This window comes from Tupaia chinensis, unplaced genomic scaffold, assembly GCF_000334495.1.
Source record: "Tupaia chinensis unplaced genomic scaffold, TupChi_1.0 Scaffold000346_1, whole genome shotgun sequence".
NCBI lineage: Eukaryota > Metazoa > Chordata > Mammalia > Scandentia > Tupaiidae > Tupaia > Tupaia belangeri.
The window spans coordinates 1,227,358-1,250,936 of record NW_006159840.1 but is presented as its reverse complement, the minus strand read 5'-3'; the positions used below and the strand labels follow the sequence as shown (position 1 = coordinate 1,250,936).

The 23,579-nt window shown below is 49.4% G+C and overlaps 2 protein-coding genes across 3 annotated transcripts in view; one reads left to right on the top strand and one right to left on the bottom strand.

Moving 5' to 3' along the window:
- The window catches only part of PLG (plasminogen), a 53,209-nt gene extending 50,182 nt beyond the window's left edge, over window positions 1–3,027 (top strand). For both annotated transcript variants that reach the window (XM_014589244.2, XM_006152249.3), the window contains 2 exons: window positions 1,871–2,016; window positions 2,619–3,027. In XM_014589244.2, the coding sequence (XP_014444730.2) occupies window positions 1,871–2,016; window positions 2,619–2,780 (308 nt within the window). In that variant the 3' untranslated portion in view covers window positions 2,781–3,027. The remainder of the gene's footprint in view (window positions 1–1,870; window positions 2,017–2,618) is intronic.
- An 805-nt stretch (window positions 3,028–3,832) lies between these two features.
- The window catches only part of SLC22A3 (solute carrier family 22 member 3), a 99,462-nt gene continuing 79,715 nt past the window's right edge, over window positions 3,833–23,579 (bottom strand). Inside the window, exons 6-11 of the mRNA XM_006152248.3 lie at window positions 20,439–20,536; window positions 20,106–20,320; window positions 11,889–11,997; window positions 11,016–11,128; window positions 6,650–6,749; window positions 3,833–5,157 (exon numbers count right to left, since the gene is read on the bottom strand). Coding sequence (XP_006152310.1) covers window positions 5,097–5,157; window positions 6,650–6,749; window positions 11,016–11,128; window positions 11,889–11,997; window positions 20,106–20,320; window positions 20,439–20,536 — 696 coding nt within the window. The 3' untranslated portion in view covers window positions 3,833–5,096. The remainder of the gene's footprint in view (window positions 5,158–6,649; window positions 6,750–11,015; window positions 11,129–11,888; window positions 11,998–20,105; window positions 20,321–20,438; window positions 20,537–23,579) is intronic.

Genomic DNA, 23,579 nt, shown 5'->3' with positions numbered 1-23,579 from the left:
TCACTTTGGACACAGGATGGCAGCACATCGTCACAGAACTCAAACTCCCTTGGACAGCTCTGGGTTTTTCCTCTAGCATTAGGATGTCTGTCTTGCTCAGAAGCAGACAGAGGAGGCATGGCACTTCAGATTAATTTGCAGCAACATATTTTGAGAAGGGGGCTCCCCCTGCACATCTGGCTGCCTGGTGCTTTCAGGGCTAGGACTTCTCCCATACAGCTCTGCCAAGGGGGGCCCACCTGGGCTCTGGAGTAAGACACTGGGACAAGCCTCTTCTGTGCCCATGTGAACTCCAGACCGAGTGCTGAGTTTTCCAAGCCTCAAACAATACCCAAGCTCAGTGGAGTAGAGATAGTTCCTCATTTCTTGGCTGCTCCATGTGAGCAAAGCAAAAGCATTTGTAGAGCTCCACTGAAAGCTGGGCCCGCAAAATTAGGAAACGTGGTTGTTGGTGAGAACACCGAGACATTGCTGGGTGTGTCCATCCAGAGCGGTGTTTACTCTGGCAATTTTTCAGTTTAACAGTAACGGGCAGATCCTGTTTTTCTCAAAAGAAGAACTCCAACTAGTAAAACGAGCACACAAGAGAATGTTTGCTCCCCATAGTTGTCAAAGAACTGTACGCTAGAAAATGAGCCAGGATGACATCCACCTAGCGTATTAGCTAACATACATATTTTTTTGAATGGATACTTTTTTTTTTTTTGAGAGGTTTTCGCTATAGGGTGCGTGCGCTCGCCAGACAGACAGAAAGAGACATAGACACAGAAAGTGAGAAATCACCCCCCAGGGGGGATAGTCACGCTGCAATCCCTTCTCCTCCTGAATGGATACTCTTAAGAGTGTAGTAAAGTGATTTTTTTTTCCTAGTGGCATTTTATACTGTTACCTCCTTTTAAAAAATAATTTGGCATGTATTAGAAGCCATAAATATGCGTGTATTACATCTGGGAATCTGGACATAAGAAAAATTTAAGAAAGAAGAACAAGTTGTATAAGCAAAGATCCCGGGTGCAGGAGTAGGAGCCAATGAGCATGGGAAGCATTTGGGCAAAGACTTGGCAGACCAAGTTCAAGGTCAACTCTGTCACCTTTCTAGGCTTCAGATTCCTTAACTATACAGCAGGAGTGATTCGAGTGCCCGCTGCATAGACCTGCTGTGAGGGTTACTTGGGACTCTGCCTTATGAGCTTGTGTCTGGGCAGTCAATTCTCAGTAAGTGATGGCTGGTCTTCTTTTTTCATTGCAATAAAATATGTACAACATAGGGCCAACAGGTGGCATGGTGGTTAAGGTGTTGGACTCCTACATGACCAACTGCAATTCAAGTCCTGGACCCAGTGGCTTGTAAATCATGCTGGGCCCATGTGCCCCAAATCCCAGGAGAAGGGATTGTGGTGTGGCCATCCCCCCGGGGAGTGATTTCTTGCTTTCTGTCTCTCTGGCGAGCATATGTACCCTATAGCAAAAATCTCTCTTAAAAAAAAAACTATATCTATATCTATCTATCTATCTATATATATATATACACACACACACACAAAAGCAATAGTGATTATATCTCCCCAATTTTCTTTACATATTAAAATTTTGTTTACAGTTTTAAGAGAAAAGCAAGGTAAAAAAATAACAACAAACCCGAAACACTATTAAAGAGCCCAGGCTGTTCACTTCAGGTCTGGAACGTGAAATCGTATATCATGTGTATACTTTGGAGGATCAAGAAGAGCTCTCGCGGTACTAAGAACTGACTCGACATCCTACCGCATGGACACACCGGAGCTCTCTCATGGCTGCTCTGTTGTTCTGGAAGCTTCCTCCTGAACACGTTTTGGGCGCAGTAACTATTTCCTCACTCTTGTCAACACAGGAACCTTTGGTGCTGGCCTTCTCAAGGAAGCCCAGCTCCCTGTGATTGAGAACAAAGTATGCAACCGCTTCGAGTACCTGGCCGGGAGGGTCAAATCGACCGAGCTTTGTGCTGGGCATCTGGCCGGAGGCACGGACAGTTGCCAGGTAAGAAAAGACTAGAGAGACCAAAGTTCAGCTTGTGCGGCCTATCTTGGCTCCTCGGGCATTTCAGTCCCCAACTGGCAACCAAAGGCCCCAGGCTAACCTCTCTTGGGCTGTCCCCAGTGGCTGTTCTTGGGGCCATTTCTTGGCTTTGCTTTTCAGATGATTAGAGAGGGAGTGGTAAGTGCTGTGAGTACCTCTGGCCACACTCTTCCTGGCGAGAGCTTGTGCAAGGGGCTGAGGGGGTGGCCTTTCCAATAGGGAAGAGGGCAGAAGGTACTGGGACAGAGACCAGCTGCTTCTGCTTCACGACTGCGCTCCAGCTAGCCCTGTCCAGAAGATACCCAAGGCAAGTGGTGGGAGGGGAGGAGGGATACAGCATTGACAAGGGATCGCTCTCCCCAGGGAAGATGAAGCGGCAGATGTTGCTGAGTATACTCTGCTAAGTACTTAGACGCTGCAGATGCCCGAATACCATGTTAATAAGTTCCTTTCTGGTTTCAAATACTTGGAAAACGTACATGTGGACAATAAAAGGATGATATCCCACACTGAAAGGAGGGTAGCTTAATCGTCACACTGGATTTTTCCTCCTCTCTGTACAGGGTGACAGTGGAGGGCCTCTGGTTTGCTTTGAGAAGGACAAATACATCTTGCAAGGTGTCACTTCTTGGGGTCTTGGCTGTGCACGCCCCAATAAGCCTGGTGTCTACGTTCGCGTTTCAAGGTATGTCACTTGGATTGAAGACATAATGAGAAAGAATTAACTGGATGGGAGATGGAGTGAAGTTATCAACTTACCTGAATGCTGGAGCAGGCCGAGGGAATCGAGCTTGCTCAGAAATGATCGACAATAATCAAACTGAGACACTACTTAGCCACCATCTCCTACCAAAGCTCAGCATGTTCTTTGTATTATTGTGGATACGTTTTTCCTGTCCATGAACTACTGAATTCTGTAACAGGAAAAATAGCTATGCTATTTGCCGACAATAAACTCTGTACTTCCTTTGATTTTTGTTTTTGTTTGTTGTTTTATTTTGTGCATCCTACATCCTATGATTTTAAGAAAAGAGTGATATTTTCCACAATGAGTAATTAGATAAGGGGCCTAGAAGCTGCATCCGCGGGTGGGTCTGTGTAAAACCACAGAAAACACCCACGCCTACTCAATCTTGTGGACGTTCACCTGGTCGGCCAGACAGCTCGACATGCATCTGTAACGTCTTTATTCCTGGCACCGAGATGCGTTTGCAGAGCTGTACATGTATGGCGAGTCATGAGAACATGTTCTATTCTTGGGGAGAAAATCTCTTACTGACAACTTGACTCGGCCCAGCGCGGGGAACACAGAGCGGAGAGCTTCGTGTCATGGGTAAACCGGGCCGTAGGGTGGGATAAAGACCAGTCCGGAGTCTGAGTGTTATTCACAGTCACAGTTGGGTCTAGGAGTGATGCCAAGAGCCTGTAAAGGAGCCACACGCCAAAGGGGCAGCAGGCTGGCACGTGTTTGCCATCGCGCTCGGCTGCCGGCTCCAAAAGCGGACCACACTCAGTCCTGGGACGATGTTCACGCTGGCAAGAGTTTAGGAGGAAGACAAAGGACATTTTTCTTTTTTTACAACTTAAAATGGTTTATTGTTACCAAACGAAAACAGCAAATCAAAATATAGTTCGAAGGTGATAATATCAAAGAGCAACAGTCATCTTGCAGCAAAAAAAAGAAAAAACCCCGAACGCACACACCCTTGAATAACGAGCGAAGCGCTGGCTGTGTGGGCTTCACTGACAGAGAGAGCATTCATACTCGATTCCGAGCGGCTCTGGGGATTAGGAAGCTTTTTACAATGAGCACGTACATGGTCTATACTGTCCCTTGTTCTCCACATGCAGGATTCCTTCCTCACTGGCAAGGTTTCCCTTCAGTAGCCAGGTCGCTGTCCCCATGTAGCAATCCGTTTAAACATTCTACTAACCGTGAAAATATAACCAAGGTCACATACAAAGCGGGACACCATATCTGTGTTTCAGTTCCACATTTCAAAAGTCTCGATAACCAAAAAAGATCTGATTCCTTATTAGTATCTATAAGGCCACTTATAAAACTGCTGCTAATTCTTTTAAGCATGGATACAATTGACCTTTCTTTTCATCAAAATGCAGGCTTTGCCCCCAAATGAGTCAGAAAGTGCACTGAGTAAGTAGGCAGTCCATGACGTTCACTCCTGAGCAGGTGCCATCAGAACTGACCTCACCGGTACAAGACCCTCTCCCTTTACTCTTGATCCTGAGACCCCGGAATCACAGCCCAAGGGGTTTGTTTGGTAAAGAGTGTGATCCATGGCTGCAGGGTTCACTAAACAGGACCCAAATATCCGGGACACTCTCAGGACCCAGATTGGATTTTATAAATAATAGAACCAATCCCAAATCAAACCCAGGTACATCCTTACTTCTGAACCATCCCTAAGACCCCAGAGGCTGCAGAGGAGTGGATGGGAAGCTCAACCGCCCTGGCCATGCTCCCGAGGCTTGCAGGGCTCAGGGCGAGACGGCAAAGCAGAGGCTCCGCGCTGTGTGCCCGAGGTCCTTAGACTCGGTCTCCTCACTAGCAGAAACCCAGATCTTCATCCTCTGCGGAATCTTGGGTCACTTGGTTTGAGGCCTCGGTTCCTTGATCAGATCTGACACACGAATTTCTCCACCCCTTCGGCCAATCCGCGGTTCCCTACCTTTTCTTGGGGCTGTCATGAGAATCAGATGGGGGCTTCTCTGTCTCTAACTGAATGGGACAGAGCCCACTGCTCCAAGCCCAGAAAAGCCCTCAGGAAGGGCCGTGAAACAGGCTTTGCTAAACCAGCCACACATGGTATCACGTGTTTCCAGAAACGTCAATAGCGCAATACAGCCTAACGCATCCGACATCATATAGAAATACCCTGGATAGTTTGAATGGCTTTTAAAAACCCTTGGGGCGGCAGAGCCTGGCAGTTAGAAATGGACAGACACACCCCTCGTGCCCGGTGCAGCTTCCGGGGAGGATCTCTCGTGGACTGTTCCCCATTTCTGCCTTTGGTAGAGCCTCAAAGGTGAGAGCTGGAAAGCCGGGTCTTCTTTTTCCTGCCACAGCTACTGGCGTGTGGACTAACAAAACAAAGGAGAAAAGATAAAGTCCTTACGAAGGGTCAAGTGGCTGGTCGGAAGAAAGTCTGATTTTCATTCACTAGCATAGTTGGTTTCTATCAAATACAGTCATTCATGCGTAACTTCTCGTAAAGACTCAGCTCGAAGCTGACCACAGCAACAGCTTCCAGTCTCACGTGTGCCTGTTCTCGGACTCTGCACAGGGCTTAGCTAGCGTTACAGATACGAGTTCTTTACGCATTTCGACGGAATACAACGTACAGTTTGGAAACGAGCTGTTGATGTGAAGGAAGGGAAATGACTTTACACTTCAGTGCAGTTTCAGAAGAGGAAATGCTAACAGTTTCAAAAAATCTGCACTAAGTAGTTCTTTTTTTTTTTTTTCCCCCAGAACAATCATGAGTCTCAATTAATGTGCTTAGTTTGTAGAACTGTAATCAACACGAGGGGGTCTTCAGAGAGTTCAAAATGCATATTATGAAAATACTATCTGTGGATTTCAAGATGCTTTGCACCAAAATGAACTCATACTTTAATTTCATTTTTTCTACAACCTTTCTGAAGTATCCTCACACTCTCTCTAGAATTTTTTTCAAAGGTAACTAGGTGTAATCAATTAATTTACCCAACTTTCTATAACAAAAAGATGTAAACATGGAAAAAAGTAGAAAGAATTTGTGTAGCTTCAGTTTTTATTGGTAAGACGCTTTCTAAGACCCTGTACTGTAACTGAAAAACAGACTTCAAATGATACAGAAGTCTATAGTTGGAAAGCCGAGGGTCTTGTCTCCTACACCCTCTTCCCAGGTTATTTAATAAATGACATATTTATTATTAATTTTGACATTTATTATATATCTTCATACTTTTATACTTTTATGAAAAATTTCAAACAGAAAATTAGAACTTGTGGAGTACGGATTTTATCAATCGCAGATAGGTTATCGTCTCCTCAGTCTGTTCCGTATTCATCCACATTTCTTTCTTTGTCAATCATCGGGCTCTCTTCTTAGAGCACTTCTGAGTTTAACAATGTATGTGAAAATGCACCTTTTGTCACAACATTTTAAATATGATATGTATTCTTTGATAGCGTGTGTGTTGTGTGTGTATTTTAGACAGGGTTTCACCAAGTCACATTCCTCCTGCTTCCTCCTCCTGAGTAGCTGAAACTTTAGCATGCACCACCACGCTCGACTTTTCCAGGGGGCACAGGAATTGAACCAGGCCCCCCGGGTGGGTCAGCCTGCAAGCAGCGCACCCTGAGCAGTAGCATCCAGACGGTGCTACTGTGGCTGAGCCTGGCTTTGTTTTTCGTTTTGTTCTTTTTAACATTAAGCCATTCAAATCTACTTCAAATGTGTGCTTAGGACGTGAGGTGGGAATTTAATGTTGACTTTTTCCTGCGGATGTTGGGCTTTCCCCGTGCAGCCCTCTCTCCGAAGGTGTCTAATCCTGCTCGTGTGTAGGACGCACTGAATTTGCACAGTACCTGCCAAGTTTCTCTACGTCGTCCACCGTCTCCGGCAAGGCAATGCCCTTGGTTTCAGGCAAAAGCATCACGAGGCCACCGCAGAGAGACGCCAGGACACCTGGGAGCCAAGGCAAGGTGTTACCACCCCAGAAATGCATGGGCTCGCCTGCCTTGTCCTGGGGGGCTCTCTGGAAGCCGCCAGCTCCTGGGGGCCTTCGGGAGCCCTTAGCCGCAGCACCGCCCACCAGCTTCCCTCTGCCACAGCTCCCATGTTCTCCACCTCCCTAGACGGCAGAGGCCACGGCCCTGCATCCGGGCACACGGCTGTTCGCTCACCCATGTGGCAGTTGTTCACCGAGTGCCTACTAAGTGCCCCACACTCACGGCCTCAACTCCTGCTTCACCTGGAAAGCGGAAGCCTCTAGAGAGGAACCGGCTGGGCTTCCATTTACGGACACCATTACTTCACCACCCGGCCCTTCTTGCTGCGTCTCAGCGGAAGCCGTGACTCTGCTTCTGCCTGAGGATCGGCCTCCTCTTGGCCCGTCACTCTGGGCTTCTCGCTGCCACGCTCGGTCCCACCCGTGTGTGCAGCGCACTGGAAGAAGCAGTCAGACACACTTGGGCCTCCCGCCGCCCTCCGGGAACCACCCTGCTCCTGTCCTGCTCTTCAGGGCCAGAATGCTTTGAACCTTGTCCTCTCTTATCCTCTTCATAGCCTCACACCTAATGGAGCACTGGAAATGGTTAGCAACCCCGGAATATAAAACCCCGATTTGTCACGCGCGGCCATTTCCAACTTCAGATACGATGTGGCTCGCTGCGGTACCGGGGACAGGTGTGCCGCTGCACCCCACCAGGGAGTCTCCCCACAAAGGTACAGGAGACAGAAATAAACTCACTGCACAGATGGCAGAGGAAATGGAGTGGGCGAATTAGAACCTGATGAGGTTTGAGTATTAATAACCTGGTTTTAGTATATTTTATATACTTTAATTTTTAAAAGCTTAGTTATCTTATTCCCTGAGAGAGACAACGGGGGGTGGGGGACCCTAAGAGTCCTGACACCATCTTTACCCCAGCTGCAGCCCGCCTGGCTCACAGCGCACGTGTGCCTGCTGTACTCCGGGAGGTCTCCAGGTGCAAACTGACAACCTCCCCACGTGGGGCTGCCTCCCAGCACATCGGTCTTACTGCCATCGGTCTGGCAGCTGACCCCTGCTCAGCAGCTGGCTCGCAGAACTTTCCAGACTGTATCGGGGCCCCTGCTGACCCAGCCAGGCCAGTACTAGCACAGGCTGCAAGTCGGACCCCACCTTACCACGCTCTGCTCTGGGTTCCGCCCATGTCCTCTCTGGCCCACTCCAGCCAGGTGGCTGGTGGCTACCCACCTCCACCTGAAGACCCAGTGGCCCCGCTTCCTGTCCTGACCAGGGTCTGGCGTTGTCTGCACTAGCCATCTCTGTGTCCCTGCCTCTCCTGGGCTCCCTCTGCTCCACTCGCCGTCCCCTCTCCTGGCTGCTCCGCACCCGCTGCCTGTCCTACCCTCGGCCACCTTTCAGGATGCTGTCCTCGCTTCCGCCATCCTCTTACTCTGTCCTGGCCTCCTGGGAGGAGGTGGCCTCCCACCTCATGGCTCCAATGGCTACCTACATTCAGAAGGCCCGCAGATCCCTAGCCCCAGGGCTCGCGTTTCTCCCGAGTCCAGCAACACTGGGACACTGGGTTCTCACCATCTCCACCTGGATTCTGATGGCCCCTCACGCGGCTCACGGGCCACACGGACCAGCCCTCTGGGCCTCCTGCAGACCTGCTGCCCTGGCCTCGGCTGCCCCTTGCCCTGTCAGCTGTCCGCCTGGCCCATCCGGCTCTAACGGTCCCGACTCCGTCCACTGCTCTCCAGCTCCATGTCCTCATTTGTCACTGTCCCTTGTCACGGCACTCTCCTCACTGCCACTGTTGGCGCCGCACCAAGCTGATCTGCATATCTGCCATCAGTCACATTTCTCAGAAGCATCCAGTTCTGCCAGCCCCCAGTAAACTCCAGGAGGCGTCGCCGTCTGGGTGGAAGCAGTGCCTTTGCCCGGCCGTCACCCTTCGGGACTCCACACCAGCCCACCCCGGGCCCCCACAGGCCCCACCTCACACTGCACTCCATGCTTTCAGCTCCTGTGCCTGAGGACCCCGTCCTCCTCCTGTGCTAGGTCTTCCGCTGGAGCACAGCCTGCACCGCTCACATGGATGTTCCTACTCATCCTCAGACCTAGCCCAGACATGCTTCCTTCCTCCAGCCCTCTCCGCCCACTCAGCGGGGTCAGGTCTTCCTGAGATGCACCTTGGGAACAGCCTCTGCGAGGGCGGCTCCAACATCGGGCTCTCCCTCTCCCCTACCCCCACGCCGTCTCCCTGAGATCTGACTGCGGGCCCGCTGGGCCTTCGAACATCTCGTGACCATTCCCTTACCTCACGGAACCGGCTCGTGGCTGGGGCCGTCCCAGAGCTGTGCGTCCCGACACGCCAACACCCCAAGATCAGAGGCACCAAGTGAACGTGCAGGCTCTGGAGACCCTGCTACCTGGTAACTAGCAGTGTACGAGGAAGGAGACGGCCACCTGTGCCAACCTTACAGGTGATGGCGCACCCTCCACCCTCAGCGTACACACCCTGGGCCTCTGCTCACGGCACGGACCGTTCTCTGCCCAGCCCTGTAGGAAATCTCGTGTCTCCTGCCGGGCCTCCGAATCGGCAAACCTTATGGGCAAGCCCTTTCATACCTGGGGTCCCAGTGATGCTTTTCCAGGATTTTCTCACTCTCCCATCGCTGAGCTATGGAGAGCTGGTTCTCTCCCCAGCTGTGTACCGGAAGGCCTGTGCCACAGCCCAGTGCTCGTCTGCCGGTCAGACTGCAGCATTGGACCACGTGAGTCTAGGCTGCAGTGCCCCCTCTGTCGGCCACTCAGTGCCTGCTGCACAGCAGCTGACCCTCTCTGCATTTTGTGCTGGCTGTGGAGTTAGCACTGAGCTGGGCGGTCAGTCCTTGCAGCTGCTCTCTCGCCGTTCCTGCTGCCAGGACTTCCAGGCTGCCTTTCTGCCCACACCTCCATCGGAGGATATTCGCATGAATCAGAATGCATGCCCTCATGGACTGGATCTTTGCATTCAAATGGCAACGGTTGAGCAATGAATGAGAACATTCTATGCAGGAGGAAGGAAGTGGAGGTGGAAGAAAGGCAGGTCCGGAAAGGGACCAGCCTGCACCCTTCACAGCTGGGGAGGCAGGGGTGTGAGGTCCGGGCAGGAACGGCATGGGATCACATTGAGGTCCCTCCCCAGATCAAGATTCTATCTCCTCAAGAGTCCTACAAAGGTCATCATTAGCAGGAAGGATGGTGTGAACTTGAGGGACCTTGAAGAGGCTGTGGTACGCGTGTAGGTGATTTCGCGTCCCTGTCCTTTCAACAGAACCTTTTAGCACCAAAGCAAATTAAGAGATGATATCAATAGATATAAAACATTTACAAAATGAATTTGCTTTTAGTCTGAAGATCCAGTTAAGTAGCTTGAAAATTATTGGTTCAGTTCCCTATCATAAAAGAGTTTCATAATATATATATATATTTTTTGGAGAGATTTTCACTGTAGGGTGCGTGCACTCGCCAGACAGACAGAGACAGACATAGAGACAGAAAGCGAGAAATCACCCCCCAGGGGGGATGGTCACGCCGCAATCCCTTCTCCTCCATTCTCCTCTCGGGATCTTGGGCACGCACGCACACGCGCCCGGCGTGAGTTTTAAGCCACCGGGTCCGGGACACGAACCGTGGTCGACTACGTGGGAGTCCAGCGACATAGCCATTACGCTAACTGCTGGTTCCCATAATATTTTAACTTGGAACCTTAAAGAAGGTTAAATAGGATGTTTCTACCTTTTAGCATTACTGAGAACCATGCAGCATTTCAAAGTTTGCTGTAATCAGATGGGCTCTTCTAACTTGAAACAGTTGTCATGAAAGGTAAGTAGGTAGCATTAACGTCAAACCTAATAATCACCACAGGGTTCTAATGATGCAAAGAATATAGATGAAAGCACTTAAGAATAGCAGATAAGGGGCCAGCAGGTGGCGTGGTGGTGAAGGCCCTGGATTCCTACATGGCTGGCTGAGACTTGAGTCACGGATGCAGCAGCTTGAAAATCACACCAGGCATGTGGACCTGCCTGCCCAAAATCCTGAGAGGAGAATGGAGAAGGGACTGTGGCTGACCATCTCTCCCTGGGGGCTGATTTCTCACTTCTCCCTCTCTCTGTCTCTCTCCACCAAACACACACACCCTATGACAAAACCCAAACAAACAAAAAAGACGAGCAGATAAAATGAGTCCTTACCAAAGATGATCAGAGGTAGTTCTAGCCACAAGGCTGCTAGCCGGAAGAGCAGAAACGGGGCTATGATGCCCCCAAAATCACATAAACCCGAACAGAGTGAAACTCCAAAGTTTCTGTAGGATAAAGAAGAGTGTTAAGTGAACCTATTTAAATAAATAGATTCAAGATCGTTAAAATATTCCATTAAATAACGAAGGAATTGTGACAATACTTTCCATTGCTATGATTTCTACAATCACATTGAAAACGATCCCTCTGTGGTATCCTAAGCAAACCATTTCCATTCTGTGCCATATTGCGGTGGGGGCAGTGGGGAACTCTGGTGCAGGAGAAAGCCATTCATCCATCCGCAGCTCCTGGCGCTACCTGCTCTGTGACACGTATGTCCCATCCTGGTACCCTGGTTTGGAGCAAGGTGTGCCCATGGCATATTTCCCAGCAAAGGAGGCCAGCGTGCACTAATCCATGCACACCGCTTCGTCTTTGTCCTTCAATAACCAGCTACTTACAGATGTAAGACATCTAGTGTGGTCCAAGAGATGCCATAGCCTTAAATGGGCTGAAGCTGATGCATGCAAATGTAACCCACATTTGAGCAAGAACGCTAAGAGGCATTCTGAATTCAAGTTTAGCGCCTTTCTCCAAAAGCACAGTTGTGTGTAAAGACATTGCCATGAGAAAAATTTCCATTACAAAATGTGGCAGGTTGCAATGCAGAAAGCACCTATCATTGAAAGCACATCTTCCTTGCTGGCTGAATCCAGCCCACACCAATAGGCCACCAAACTAAGTAGACTATGTGGTAGTTTTTACGTCAACTTAAACATGGGGCTGCAGAGTTATTTAGGAGAAATCATGACATGTTGGAATTACCGTAATGTTGTTGGGTACAATTCTGAATTTACCAAATAAACAATTTCAAAGGCCATGGTTATCCCCAGTCTTCCCAGGGTAGCAACGGTGGTCCTCAACCATGGTATCCCTGCAGTCACAAAGTCGGGAAGGCAGAGGTTAGGGACCTGATCTCATCGGCATTTTACATTCACATTGAACAACCCAAGGCAAAGCTTAGCATCCACCCCCAACCACCCCAGCCCTTGACTTAAGTCTTTGCTAATTTTAGGCACAAATGATAGGGTCTTCTAATACTGTAGCCAAAGGTCGCCGACAGCACCAACCAGGGTGACGGCAAATATTTTAGTGGGTGAGATGTAGCAGCCTTTCCGAGCAGGTTCAGAGTATGGAAACACGGCCAAGAACCATCTGTGGAGGAGCCCTGCACTGAAACACGTTCCAGGTGGGGCCTTGGTCAGGAAGGCAGTCTCCAGTCATGCCCTGGAGAGCCATCGCCACAGTGGGTGCCCATTCACCCCCTCTGTTCATCCCCTTCAGTGAGGACACGTGAAACAGCTGTTCCCGGAAACCAGGCAGACGGCTCCCGTGAGCTGCCCTTGGTATCCAGAGTAGCGAGGCTTTGAGGGCTGGGAGCTTTGGAAGCGGTGTCCATTTCACGGGTTACTGCTAAGACATGTGCCTTCAGTGTCTTCCTCATCTAAGTCATGCTCCTTCCCCTAAGCAAACATTCAGAAGGAGCCAGATTCTTCTTCTTCTTTTTTTTTTTTTTTAAGTTTATTCATTCATTCATTCATTTTAGAGAGCTTTTTGTTTGTTTGTTTTTGGGTTTTTTTGTTTTGATTTTTTTTGCTTTCGGGCATGTGCGCTCGCCAGACAGACAGAGAGAGACAGAGAGACAGAAGGCGAGAAATCACCCCCCCAGGGAGGATGGCCATGCCGCAATCCCTTCTCCTCCATTCTCCTCTCGGGATCTTGGGCACACACGCACACGTGCCCAGCGTGAGTTTTAAGCCACTGGGTCTGGGACACGAACCGCGTTCGACTACGTCGGAGTCCAGCGACATAGCCATTATGTTAACTGCTGGTCCCCATTCATTTATTTTAATTTGACCAAAATGGACAGAGTGAGAGAGAGAGAGAAAGTGAGAAAGCAATTCACCAGGTCCAGGACTTGATCCGTAGTTAGCCATGTGGGAATCCAGCACTCTTAACCACCATACTACCTGCCAGCCCAGAGCCAGGTTCTTAACTACCAACTGGCCCATTCATTGTAAGATGTGCTATTTGAGGGCTGCTTCGGTTGTATGAAGAAATTCTCCTCTCCTCCATGGTAACAGTGGGACATGCCAAGTGGTCCCTACTAAATATTTTCTTTCTTTTGTGTTTAAAAGCAGAATGAACAAACTATTTTACTCTCAAAAAGTCACATTTAACAGACAAGAGAATGGGAAGTTCTCTGTTGGGAAAAAAAATTCTGTAAGTTTTGCTTTATATAAATAAAAATTGTGGGAACCAGCAGTTAGCGTAATGGCTATGTCGCTGGACGCCCACGTAGTCGACTGCGGTTCGCGTCCCGGACCTGGTGGATGAGGGGCTAGCAGGTGGTATGGTGGGTAAGGTAAATAGACTCCCACAGGCTGACTGTGGTTCAAGTCCTAGACCTAGTGACTTGCTTTCTCACCTTTTCTTTCCCTTTCCGCCACTCTCAGTCTCTCTCTGGTCAAGTTAAAAAATAATAACAACAATGAATTAAAATTTTAAATACATAATTCTTCAAAAAAACAAACATGAGAAAAAACTTCTGAATTCACTAAAAATAGTTTATTTAGCAGAATTTTAGTGTCTTTATCACACTTGTTAGGCAATTTATCACTGAGATTAAATTGTTTTAAAAACAAAACATACTGAAATAACTCTGAAAGGATAATCTAAATATTCTAGCTGAGTACAATTTTGGAGAAGAGATTTTTCTTTCTGATAATTACCTCAAAAAGCTAAGAATGTCACCCTCACAATAGAAGTTAATATACTGGTCTGGTAGATTATAATTTTTTTAAAAATTGCTAACCTTTAAAAGTTTCTGCAAACTGGGGTCAGTAGATGGCATAATGGTTATGTTGCTGGACTACCATGTAGTCAACTGTGGTTCAAGTCCCGGACCTGGTGGCCTAAAACTCATGCCGGGCACGTGTGCGTGCGTGTGTGCCCAAGATCCTGAGAGGAGAATGGAGGAGAAGGGATTGTGGCGTGACCATCCCCTCTGGAGGGTGATTTCTTGTTTTCTGTCTCTGTCTCTCTTTGTCTATCTGGCGAGTGCACGTGCCCTATAGTGAAAAAAAAAATTGTGAAAAAGGCCAAGTCTCTAAATTTCTTAAGAGTTGTGCAGTTTCTGTCACCTGTGTTAGAGGACTTCCCATGAGGACGCTGAGGTCTTGGATAGCCCAAGACCATATCTGCCCTTCAAAGCAAAGCTAAGGGTGTCCAGCACAGGCGTGGTATTCTGTCTTTGGGCGCTGAGACAGAAAGTGAAGCAGGAGAATCCACATACAATTTCAGAAAGGTTTGCTATCATAGGGCCACTTACAGGCAGGAGAAGGATCGGGTGGACAAACGACCCTTACACGTGTAGCTGCAGACTCCTCCCCACACCCCGCCACCGGGAGCTGAGCAGGGCATGTGGATGGGGGATATGCCTGCCTGGTTGGAGGCCAGGAGGAGCAGGCCACCTGGTGTAGACATGACTGCCCTGGGCTCAAAGACTGTTGGTTTTTTCATTGTCAAAGGCCGGTGGCTTCAGATGTGATCTCAGTCAGGGGTTTGAATGACAGCCCAGGTAAGAATTTAAGCCAAGCAGGAACTCCTGCTCAGGGCTGTGAACGACTGTCCCAGGCTACAGCAGAGGGATGAGGCCCAAAGGCGGAGTTGGTTGGGCTCACTCCGTCTTCGAGCACGAGCCTGTACTTCTGGTGCTCACGTTCTCTGTCAGCACGAGGTTGCTCACTCGCCCACTAGGAGACCCATCATAGCTTCCTGAACAGGTGACTCCTCACCAGGACGGTAGGCACGACTGAGGACATGCACCCCTCCTCCCCACCCTCCCATGAGCAACTGGTGTGGTGGCGCGAGCGACGCCCTGGGTCCGGCTGTGGGGCCGTCTCCCTGTGCTCAGGTGCAGTGAGGAGGGCCGCCTGCCGCCATGGCGGCAGAATCATTCCTCCCCAGGTACCAAAAGCGCGGGTTTCCTTTACTACGGCGATTGCTCTGAGTTCTTCCGGCAAATTCCATGGCGACTTGGGTTTACAGCTGAGACAAAGACTGTTTGGTAGAAAGAATCAACAAAAAAACCCAAGAAACTGGCCAGTCCCTTAGCACAGAGATTAGGGGAGCCAGATCCCATGTGGCTGACCATACTTCAAATCCTGGCCCTGGAGGCTTGAAAAACATGCTGAGTGTGTGTGTGACTACCCAAAATCCTGATAGGAAAGAGGAACACAGGGAAAAGGAGAAAAAGCATCCCCCATTGGGAGGTGCTCTCTCTCTCTGAGTGCACGTGCCCTCTGGCAATTTAAAAATGAGAGAAAAAAAAAAAAAAGAAACCAAATTAGAGCAAGTGTGTACACACAGCATAAAAAATGTGTGGTCCACTCAGATAAATAACTAGTCGGTTCAAGGGAATGTTGAGAAAGCCATCAAGGTGCTGCCCTGTGCCGCCCTGTCTGTCCGACATGCTGACCTTCACCCGGAGGACTCTCGACTCCTCAAGCAGTAGAGTCCAGTACCTGCTACACTGGGGGACAGAGAGGAGCCCCTGACTTGACAAGACAGTTTGCAAGAGCTCTGGAGCAGAAGAGTCTTCCAGAGTGATAAGAGGACACAGGGAAACAACGTCCCTCTCTGATGAGGACTTGCCGAGCTACCAGATACTACTACGAATACCTCAATTATTGAAGAAAGGAGGCAGAATCTAAAATAAACGTGATTTTGAATTTCCTCTGAATGTACCATCTGCTCTGAGTCCTGAAACAAAATGTGTTTTAAGTCCCAACAGATATGTAAATTAAGGTACACAGACTTACTCTTCACTTACAGAGCAAAAGACGACTTTTTATTTCTAGAGGAAGACGTTACAGAGCTGTTGGGTTTGTGGCCATGCCAAGCAAACTCAAATTACAGATGGCAGGCGAGGATGGAGAAAGAAAGCTCTTTTCCGAACTTTAGCGTTTGGAAATTGGGTTAAAAGCAGTGAGTCTGAGAATACGGGTAGAAAGAATATTTCTTTTTCCAGAATTTCATGCTTCAGCCCGTGAAAAGTTGGGTTAAATGGTTTTCTGTGCGACAATTTTAGAGGCGATTTCTCCAAAACACTCGTCAGCATTCTCTGCAGGGGCCATGGCCCAGCTGAAGACCTCAGGGGCAGCTGAGAGGAAGAGGAAAAGCCTTTCTGATGCTAATTCGCTGGCTGGGAAGGACAGCGGCTCAGGAGGAACCTCTGAATATCTGGAATCACTTCAGGGATTGAAACGTGTTCTGTCTTTACAGCTATGACAGAGATGTGACTGTGACAGCAGCCAGATTTGTAGAACATACAAAGAACATGTGTCTGGAAAAAGAACAATGAGTTTGCAGGCTTGCTAAGGACGATTCTAAAGCTCCCCTCAGGAAGTTCTATCTCCAAAATCAAACTGATCACCACAAGCAGAAAAGCCTAGTAGTCTTTGTCGCTCACGTTCCAATATACGCAAGGATTCGTCACAAATAACTTGGTTCGCACCACTTCGTTCCTTCTACCTGGGTTTGGTCACACAGCCGTGACTGCTTTCCGGAGCCATGCTGAATGCCACACACCTTAGAATCATCCTAACAGACCCCAGAAAATCTGAAAGGGAAGGCTGTTTGGTGAAATGATGGGCCGCACTTAAGCCATTAACCTTTCTTCCCACATTTCTGATTCCGTACGGTGGTGGATCCCTACCCCACAGACCATGAGAACGAATGCCTCAGCCTAGGGGACTATAAGCAGTGGGGCAGGGGTGGGAGGGCTGGTGCACAGGTGGTAAAAGAATTGACCAGAGACGGAACTTCTGCAAAGGTAGAAGTTAAATTTCTTGGAGCTCAGGCTGGAGTGCCCGGGAGAGACCGGACAAGAACACCCGAGGAAGGCCTGGGCAGCTTGGCAGTTCGCCCTGGTGGCGGTCTCCTTTCTGTGGTCTCGGTCATAGGGAGGGTAAGAATAAACTCTGAGGCTCTGGTCTGGACAAGACTGACCGTCTCTCAGGGACGCAGAGCACCTGGCCTCCCGGTGAGCACCTGCGGGGACGTGAAATCCCAAACGGAGCAGTGCCTGAGTGAAACAGAACAACGAAGCCTCTAATGTCCCCGATTTCCCATCCTTCCCTCTCACGTGACCCACTCAGAGGACAGGGCTGATGTCCATTTTGCTCACCTCTCTCCCCGACTCCTAGCTTAGGGGCTGGGGATCAATAGCACCAAATGGGGGACCAGCAGTTGACGTATTGGCTATGTTGCTGGACTCCCACGTAGTCGACCGCGGTTTGCGTCCCGACCCGGTGGCTTAAACTCACGCTGGGTGTGTGTGTGTGCGTGCCCAAGATCCCGAGAGGAGAATGGAGGAGAAGGGATGTGGCGTGGCCATCCCCCCTGGGGAGTGATTTCTCACTTTCTGTCTCTCTGTCTCTCTCTCTTTCTGGCAAGTGCACGCGCCCTATAGCAAAAAAACCTCTCCAAAAAAAAAAAAAAAGCTCCAAACGGACATCAGTTTATAGACAGTTGCTACAGAGAGCCCTCAACTCGTAGGGTACAGTAACTCAGTGGACTGGGCTGAGTAGTGACAGCCCCCATCCATGCCTACCTGGAAACTCAGAACATGGCCATATTTGGAAACAGGGTCTTTGCGGCTATAATTAGTTAAGATGACACCCAGACAGAGAGGAGAAAGTCACCTGGGGGGGAGGGTGCAGAGACCTGACTGATGTCAAGGCAGGGCAAGGAGAGCCAGAGGGACCAGCAGCTGGACAGAGGCCTCGAGCAGGCCCTCCCTCGGAGCCCCTGGGAGGAACCCAACCCAGGGCCCCTTTGCCTCATTCTGGGAAGGGCCCCCGCCCTAAAGCAAAAAAACCCCCCCAAAAAAAAAAAAAAAAGCTCCAAACGGACATCAGTTTATAGACAGTTGCTACAGAGAGCCCTCAACTCGTAGGGTACAGTAACTCAGTGGACTGGGCTGAGTAGTGACAGCCCCCATCCATGCCTACCTGGAAACTCAGAACATGGCCATATTTGGAAACAGGGTCTTTGCGGCTATAATTAGTTAAGATGACACCCAGACAGAGAGGAGAAAGTCACCTGGGGGGGAGGGTGCAGAGACCTGACTGATGTCAAGGCAGGGCAAGGAGAGCCAGAGGGACCAGCAGCTGGACAGAGGCCTCGAGCAGGCCCTCCCTCGGAGCCCCTGGGAGGAACCCAACCCAGGGCCCCTTTGCCTCAGCCCTCCAGCCTCCAGGACTGTGTGAGTTTGGGGCATTTTATGAAACAGCGCTAGGAAACTAGCAGACTCAAGGGAACTAAGAGAAGTGTAAGTAAGCAGTTCTCCCCCACCAACCACTCTGGTATGACGGGCAGCATGCAGGTTTCCCCCACCCCCATTCTGAAGATTGGCATTTCAGTAATGTTATTTAAATAAAATTGACCTGATGTTTCGAGAATTAATAAGCCTTCATCTGCTAAATAAAGTCATCTGCAAATACCTGACTGTTCTGACTTCCGTGAGAGCATCAGTCCTCCCAGATCCTGAGGGGGTTCTCGCACAGACCAGCGGAACACTTCCCTAGACCCACGCGGGGACTCCAAGGAGCCAGCTCCCTCAGATCCCCCACTCCACACCTGGGAATTACAAGTCCTTCCCAGCTGGGCTGTGCTCCAGGCCAAGGCCCCCTGGGTTGTGGTAACTGGGAGCCCCTGCGACCTCTGTGTCCGCCTTACCCCATACCCCTCCATCAGCCATCAGGCTCTGAAGAACTTAACTCCACGATATCTCTGACATGAAATCACCTTCTCCCATCCGGGCCCCATGGCTACCTTAATTCAGCTCTCAGCGTCTCTCCCTCCTCAGCCACCGCTCAGACTGCTGCGGACCATGGCTCCGAGCTCACAGGACGACGCCCAGGCTCCCGGGCTGGCTGGGGACCAGACTTGCTGTGGCACTCTCTCAGGGCTCCTGGCCACCATTCCTGACCCCACATAGGGTTTCTACCTCGGGGAAGGATTGCCTACTTTCCTTCCTACCTGTGCACTTCATTCTTCACGCTCGCTTTACTCTCACTTCTGGGAAGATTTTCCAGACTCGTTGCTGGGGTTAACTGCCCCCTACCGTGTCCCTTTTCTATTTCTGAATCTTGTGAATAACTCCATTAGTTCATTTATCGCAATGAATTGTGATAGTATGACAGTGTCTACACCTCTTCATAAGTCTTTCTGGAGTGAATTGTGTCCTCTCCCTGTCACCTCCGTGGCAGCGGTCCGGGAATGGTGAGGCAATGTTTGTGACAGCACAGACATCAGTCTGATGCAGGGATCGTCGGTAAACTGCAGCGCGGGGAACTGTCAGGGCAATGGGAAAGTCACGGGGTATTGTTCTCTGTTTTTCTTTTTTTTTTTTTTTTTGGAGAGGTTTTTGCCATAGGGTGCGTGTGCTCGCCAGACAGACAGAGAGAGACAGAGAGACAGAAAGCGAGAAATCACCCGCCAGGGGGGATGGCCATGCCGCAATCCCTTCTCTTCCATTCTCTTCTCAGGATCTTGGGCACGCACGCACACGCGCCCGGCGTGAGTTTTAAGCCACCGGGTCCGGGACACGAACCGCAGTCAACTATGTGGGAGTCCAGGGACATAGCCATTACACTAACTGCTGGTCCCGTTCTATGTTTTTCCATGCAAAAACATGCTATGACTTTCCTGACAGCGCAGTAGATTTAGCAAGCACCTATTTCATCCATAAATGAATGTGATCACTGAGAAAACAGAGACAAAATGATAGAACCGCTCTCTTATCTTCCAAGTCTTTGCACCGATGAAGCAGACATCGAGTGGCCACGCTGAGGAATGCCCGCCGCCAAGACTGCGAGGCAGGTACCTTTCCAAGGACGGGAGGCTCCCCACCCTTGGTCATCGTAAGTGTTTTCGAGTCCTTCAGCTGCCAAGCATCTCTGGGGGGAGGGTTACCTTCTGGTAAGAATGCGGTGACGAGGCATGCCACTCCTGCCACTATATTGCTTGCTGCGAAGGGCAGACGCCGTCCCACGCGCTCAATGGTTAGCAAGATCAAGAGCGCCCCCGGCAGCTCCACGACTCCCGAGATGAAAAAGTCTATGTAGAGGTTGCCGCCTACGATTCCCAGGCGCATGACAAGCCCTTGATAGACCACTGCGCTTGTGAACCTGCAGCGACATGGAAAGACACCGGGGAAGGACAAGTGAGAGACCTTCCACCTGACTGAAGGAAGCAGCGTGTGGTAAGTGTGGCACGAACGTTTAAATCCATCACAAGTCAACTTACCAAGCAAACATAAGTATAAGTGTGCACTTCCTCATCTGGGGAGTTCTCACCAGATCTAAGAAGGACGGATTACTAACCTCCTCGTCTGTAACAGTGACCTGTGTAAGAAAAGCAGATTTCAGGAGCAATATTCAGTGAGAAACACCTGCAGAGGATAGATCTGTCATTCCAGAGCTTCGAATCCAACTGTGGAAGCCAACTGACTGGGGTCTTTCACAATTACGTCTTCCTCCCTGAGAATGAAGACTTGTCGTCTGGCACTCCGAATAGGACAGAGATGTGGTTCTACACTGAGCACCTGTCTTAGGATCAGGCTAAGTACTTAGAACTCTGCTAAACTGCTCTGGATAGGGACCAGCAGATGGCGTAATGGTTACATCGCTGTACTCCCATGTAGTCAACCGTGGTTTGAGTCCCGGACCTGGTGATTTAAAAAAACTTAAGCCTGCACGTGAATATCCAAAGTCCCAAGAGGAGAATGGGGGAGAAGGGATTGTAGAGTGGTCATTCCCCCTGGGGGTGATTTCTTGCTTTCTGTCTCTCTTTCTCTCTGTCTCTCTGGTGAGCACACGCACACTATAGCAAAAATCTCTCAAAAGTAAACAAACAAACAAATAAAAACTGCTCTGAATAAACAAGGGGAAAAGATTTGTACATTTATTAACTGGAAAAGACTTGGCGTAAAAGTGGATAAAGCATGTGGGTTCCAACCAAGTCTGTCTGTCTTTCTTTCTTTCCTTCTTTCTTTTTTAAGAGAAATTTTTGCTGCAGGGCTTGTGTGTTCCCAGGAGAGAAAGACAGAAAGCAAGAATTGCAAGATTGTGGCCATGCCACAATCTGTTCTCCTCTAAATCCTCTTGGGATTTGGGTATGTGTGCACACATGCCTAGTGTGAGTTTAAGCCACCAGGTCTGGGACCTGAACTGTGGTTGACTACATAGGAGTCAAATAACATAACCATTACACTAACTGCTGGTCCCCCAAGTGTTTCTTTATATATTAAATCCTCAGATCCTAATTTGACCAATAATTGGATTGTCGGGAAAGCCATGGTGTATTTTTTCTGTGTTTTTTTCTATGCAAATATGCATCATGACTTTTCCAACCACCCGATACCAGAGAGTAAGTCAGGCCCAAGAGCAGGCACTGCAGGTAGCTTTTCGCTTTTGTCCATATCCTGGAACCTAGCGTCTTTTTGATTCAGAAAAATTCAGCTCCTCTCTCCTTGGCTATCCAAGAAGTTGGTTTTATTTTTAGTTCAGTATAACGAATATTGCTGTTGGCCAACTAAGCGCAAGCCACCATGAAGGGAAACAGCTAGAGGGCAGAACCGCGCCCTCGCTGCTGTTGGTCTTCATGCTGTGTCCTCTGCGGCAACGTCCATGCATACACAGCTTCAGTCTGCACCTCTCAGAAGGCCCTTCGGCTTCCTCGGCCCGGAAGTCGCCTCCTCTGGGAGGGTTTTTCTGACCTCAGCTAGAACCGACTGCCCCAGTGTGTGCCTCTCCTCCTCAGAGTGGAGTAGCCTCTACAGCACTGCATACCCCTCACGGTCTACTTACCCTGCTGCTCCCAGAAGCTCTGGAGCTCCTGGTAGGCAGGGACCGTGTTATGGAATCCAGCTGAGGCCTGGTGCTCTCCGCTGTGCGATGCCCAGAAACTGAAGCAAGAAGTTAGGGCCGGATCTGCTCCTTCAGAGGGCTGCTCTCAGCGTTTGTCCTACCAAGTGAGAACCCCAGCAACGAATGACAAGACCCCTTTGGTCTGTTTACCCAACTCGATGGAGTGGAAATGTAGGCAGACTTCCCCAAGCCTTTGCGCCAAAAGTCTCTCCACCAGCAGTCACAAGAATTGGACTTGGAGCAAAGCCACGCTGACAGCACCTTGCCAATCCCACACTCTCAACACTGAACTCCGTGGGTCAACCAAAGCCTCACATCTGTGCCTGTGTCTGCTGCAGGAAGTCACGCACGAGAGAGGACAGCGAAACGACCGTCTTCGGATTGCTTTCTCTCCCGTCTTCGCAATACTGTGTTTCTTTTATACCAAGACACCTTTTCCCCTCACATCTTAACATGCCTTAAGTTTAGATGTGTTCTACAACTGAACTCCTTAGGAAGCATTGTCACCATTGAAATAGTCTGGTTTTTCTTACTTCGTGGTACATAACACGATGATGTGTCTCAAAGTTAATAATGACTCAGAGTCAACAAAACAGTAGTCCTTGTATGATGCCCTCCGGAAACTGCTTACTGATCCCACCATCCATTCTGTCCTTCTCTTTCCGGAAGAGAATCCGTAGAATTTTAGTTGACTGTGTCGCTGTCTAGCAAGAGTCACTTTTTCTAGCCTCTCTTTGAGACATGGGTGGCCCTGCGGCCAAGACCCCAACACTGCGGTGAGTGGGGGTGAAGTGTGCACGAGTTCAAGGTCTCATTCTTTTGAAAAGGAAATGCCTTGCTCTTTGTTACTGTCCTCCTGATTGATGGAAAAGGTGCTGGTGAACTTTACCCATGTGACCTACCACAGGTGACAGTGCAGACGCAAGATGGATAGAACCGGGTCTTAAGGGCCTTGTGGGGCAGCTACTTTGTCAGAGCTGGGCTACTCACTCTGGGAGGGCGCGTTACAGACAAAAATACTTTTCTCTTTTTTGTCACTATATTTTTTGGATCTCTGTTTCGGCCACCTGGGCCCTAAATAATACAATGCGGTGCATAATGAGATATTCCCTGATTTAACCTTCTAAGTCTTAACCTGTCTTTACCTGTCTTTAACCTTGCTCCAAAAATAGTCCAGGAATATGGAAAGTGGAAGAGAAGAACTTCTCTCTATACTACACAGTAGTACATCATTATTTTGTTTAGTTTTGTTTTTTATAAAAAGAGGAAGGGAGACCTAGAGAGAGAGAGATACCCCTGACCGGATCCATGCCATAATCCTACCACCAGCCTCAGCCAGGCAGGGTAACAGGCATAGGCACATGTGTGAGTGGGCACAGGGAGACCTCGGGATGCGGGCCGGGGACCTTCCTGTGTGGCCTCGCAGTCATGGGACACAGTTACTGCTGTGCCACCACCGCCGACCTAGCGCTCATCTTTTTTTTTTTTTTTTTTTTTTTTTCACCCCTTGGTTTTTTTT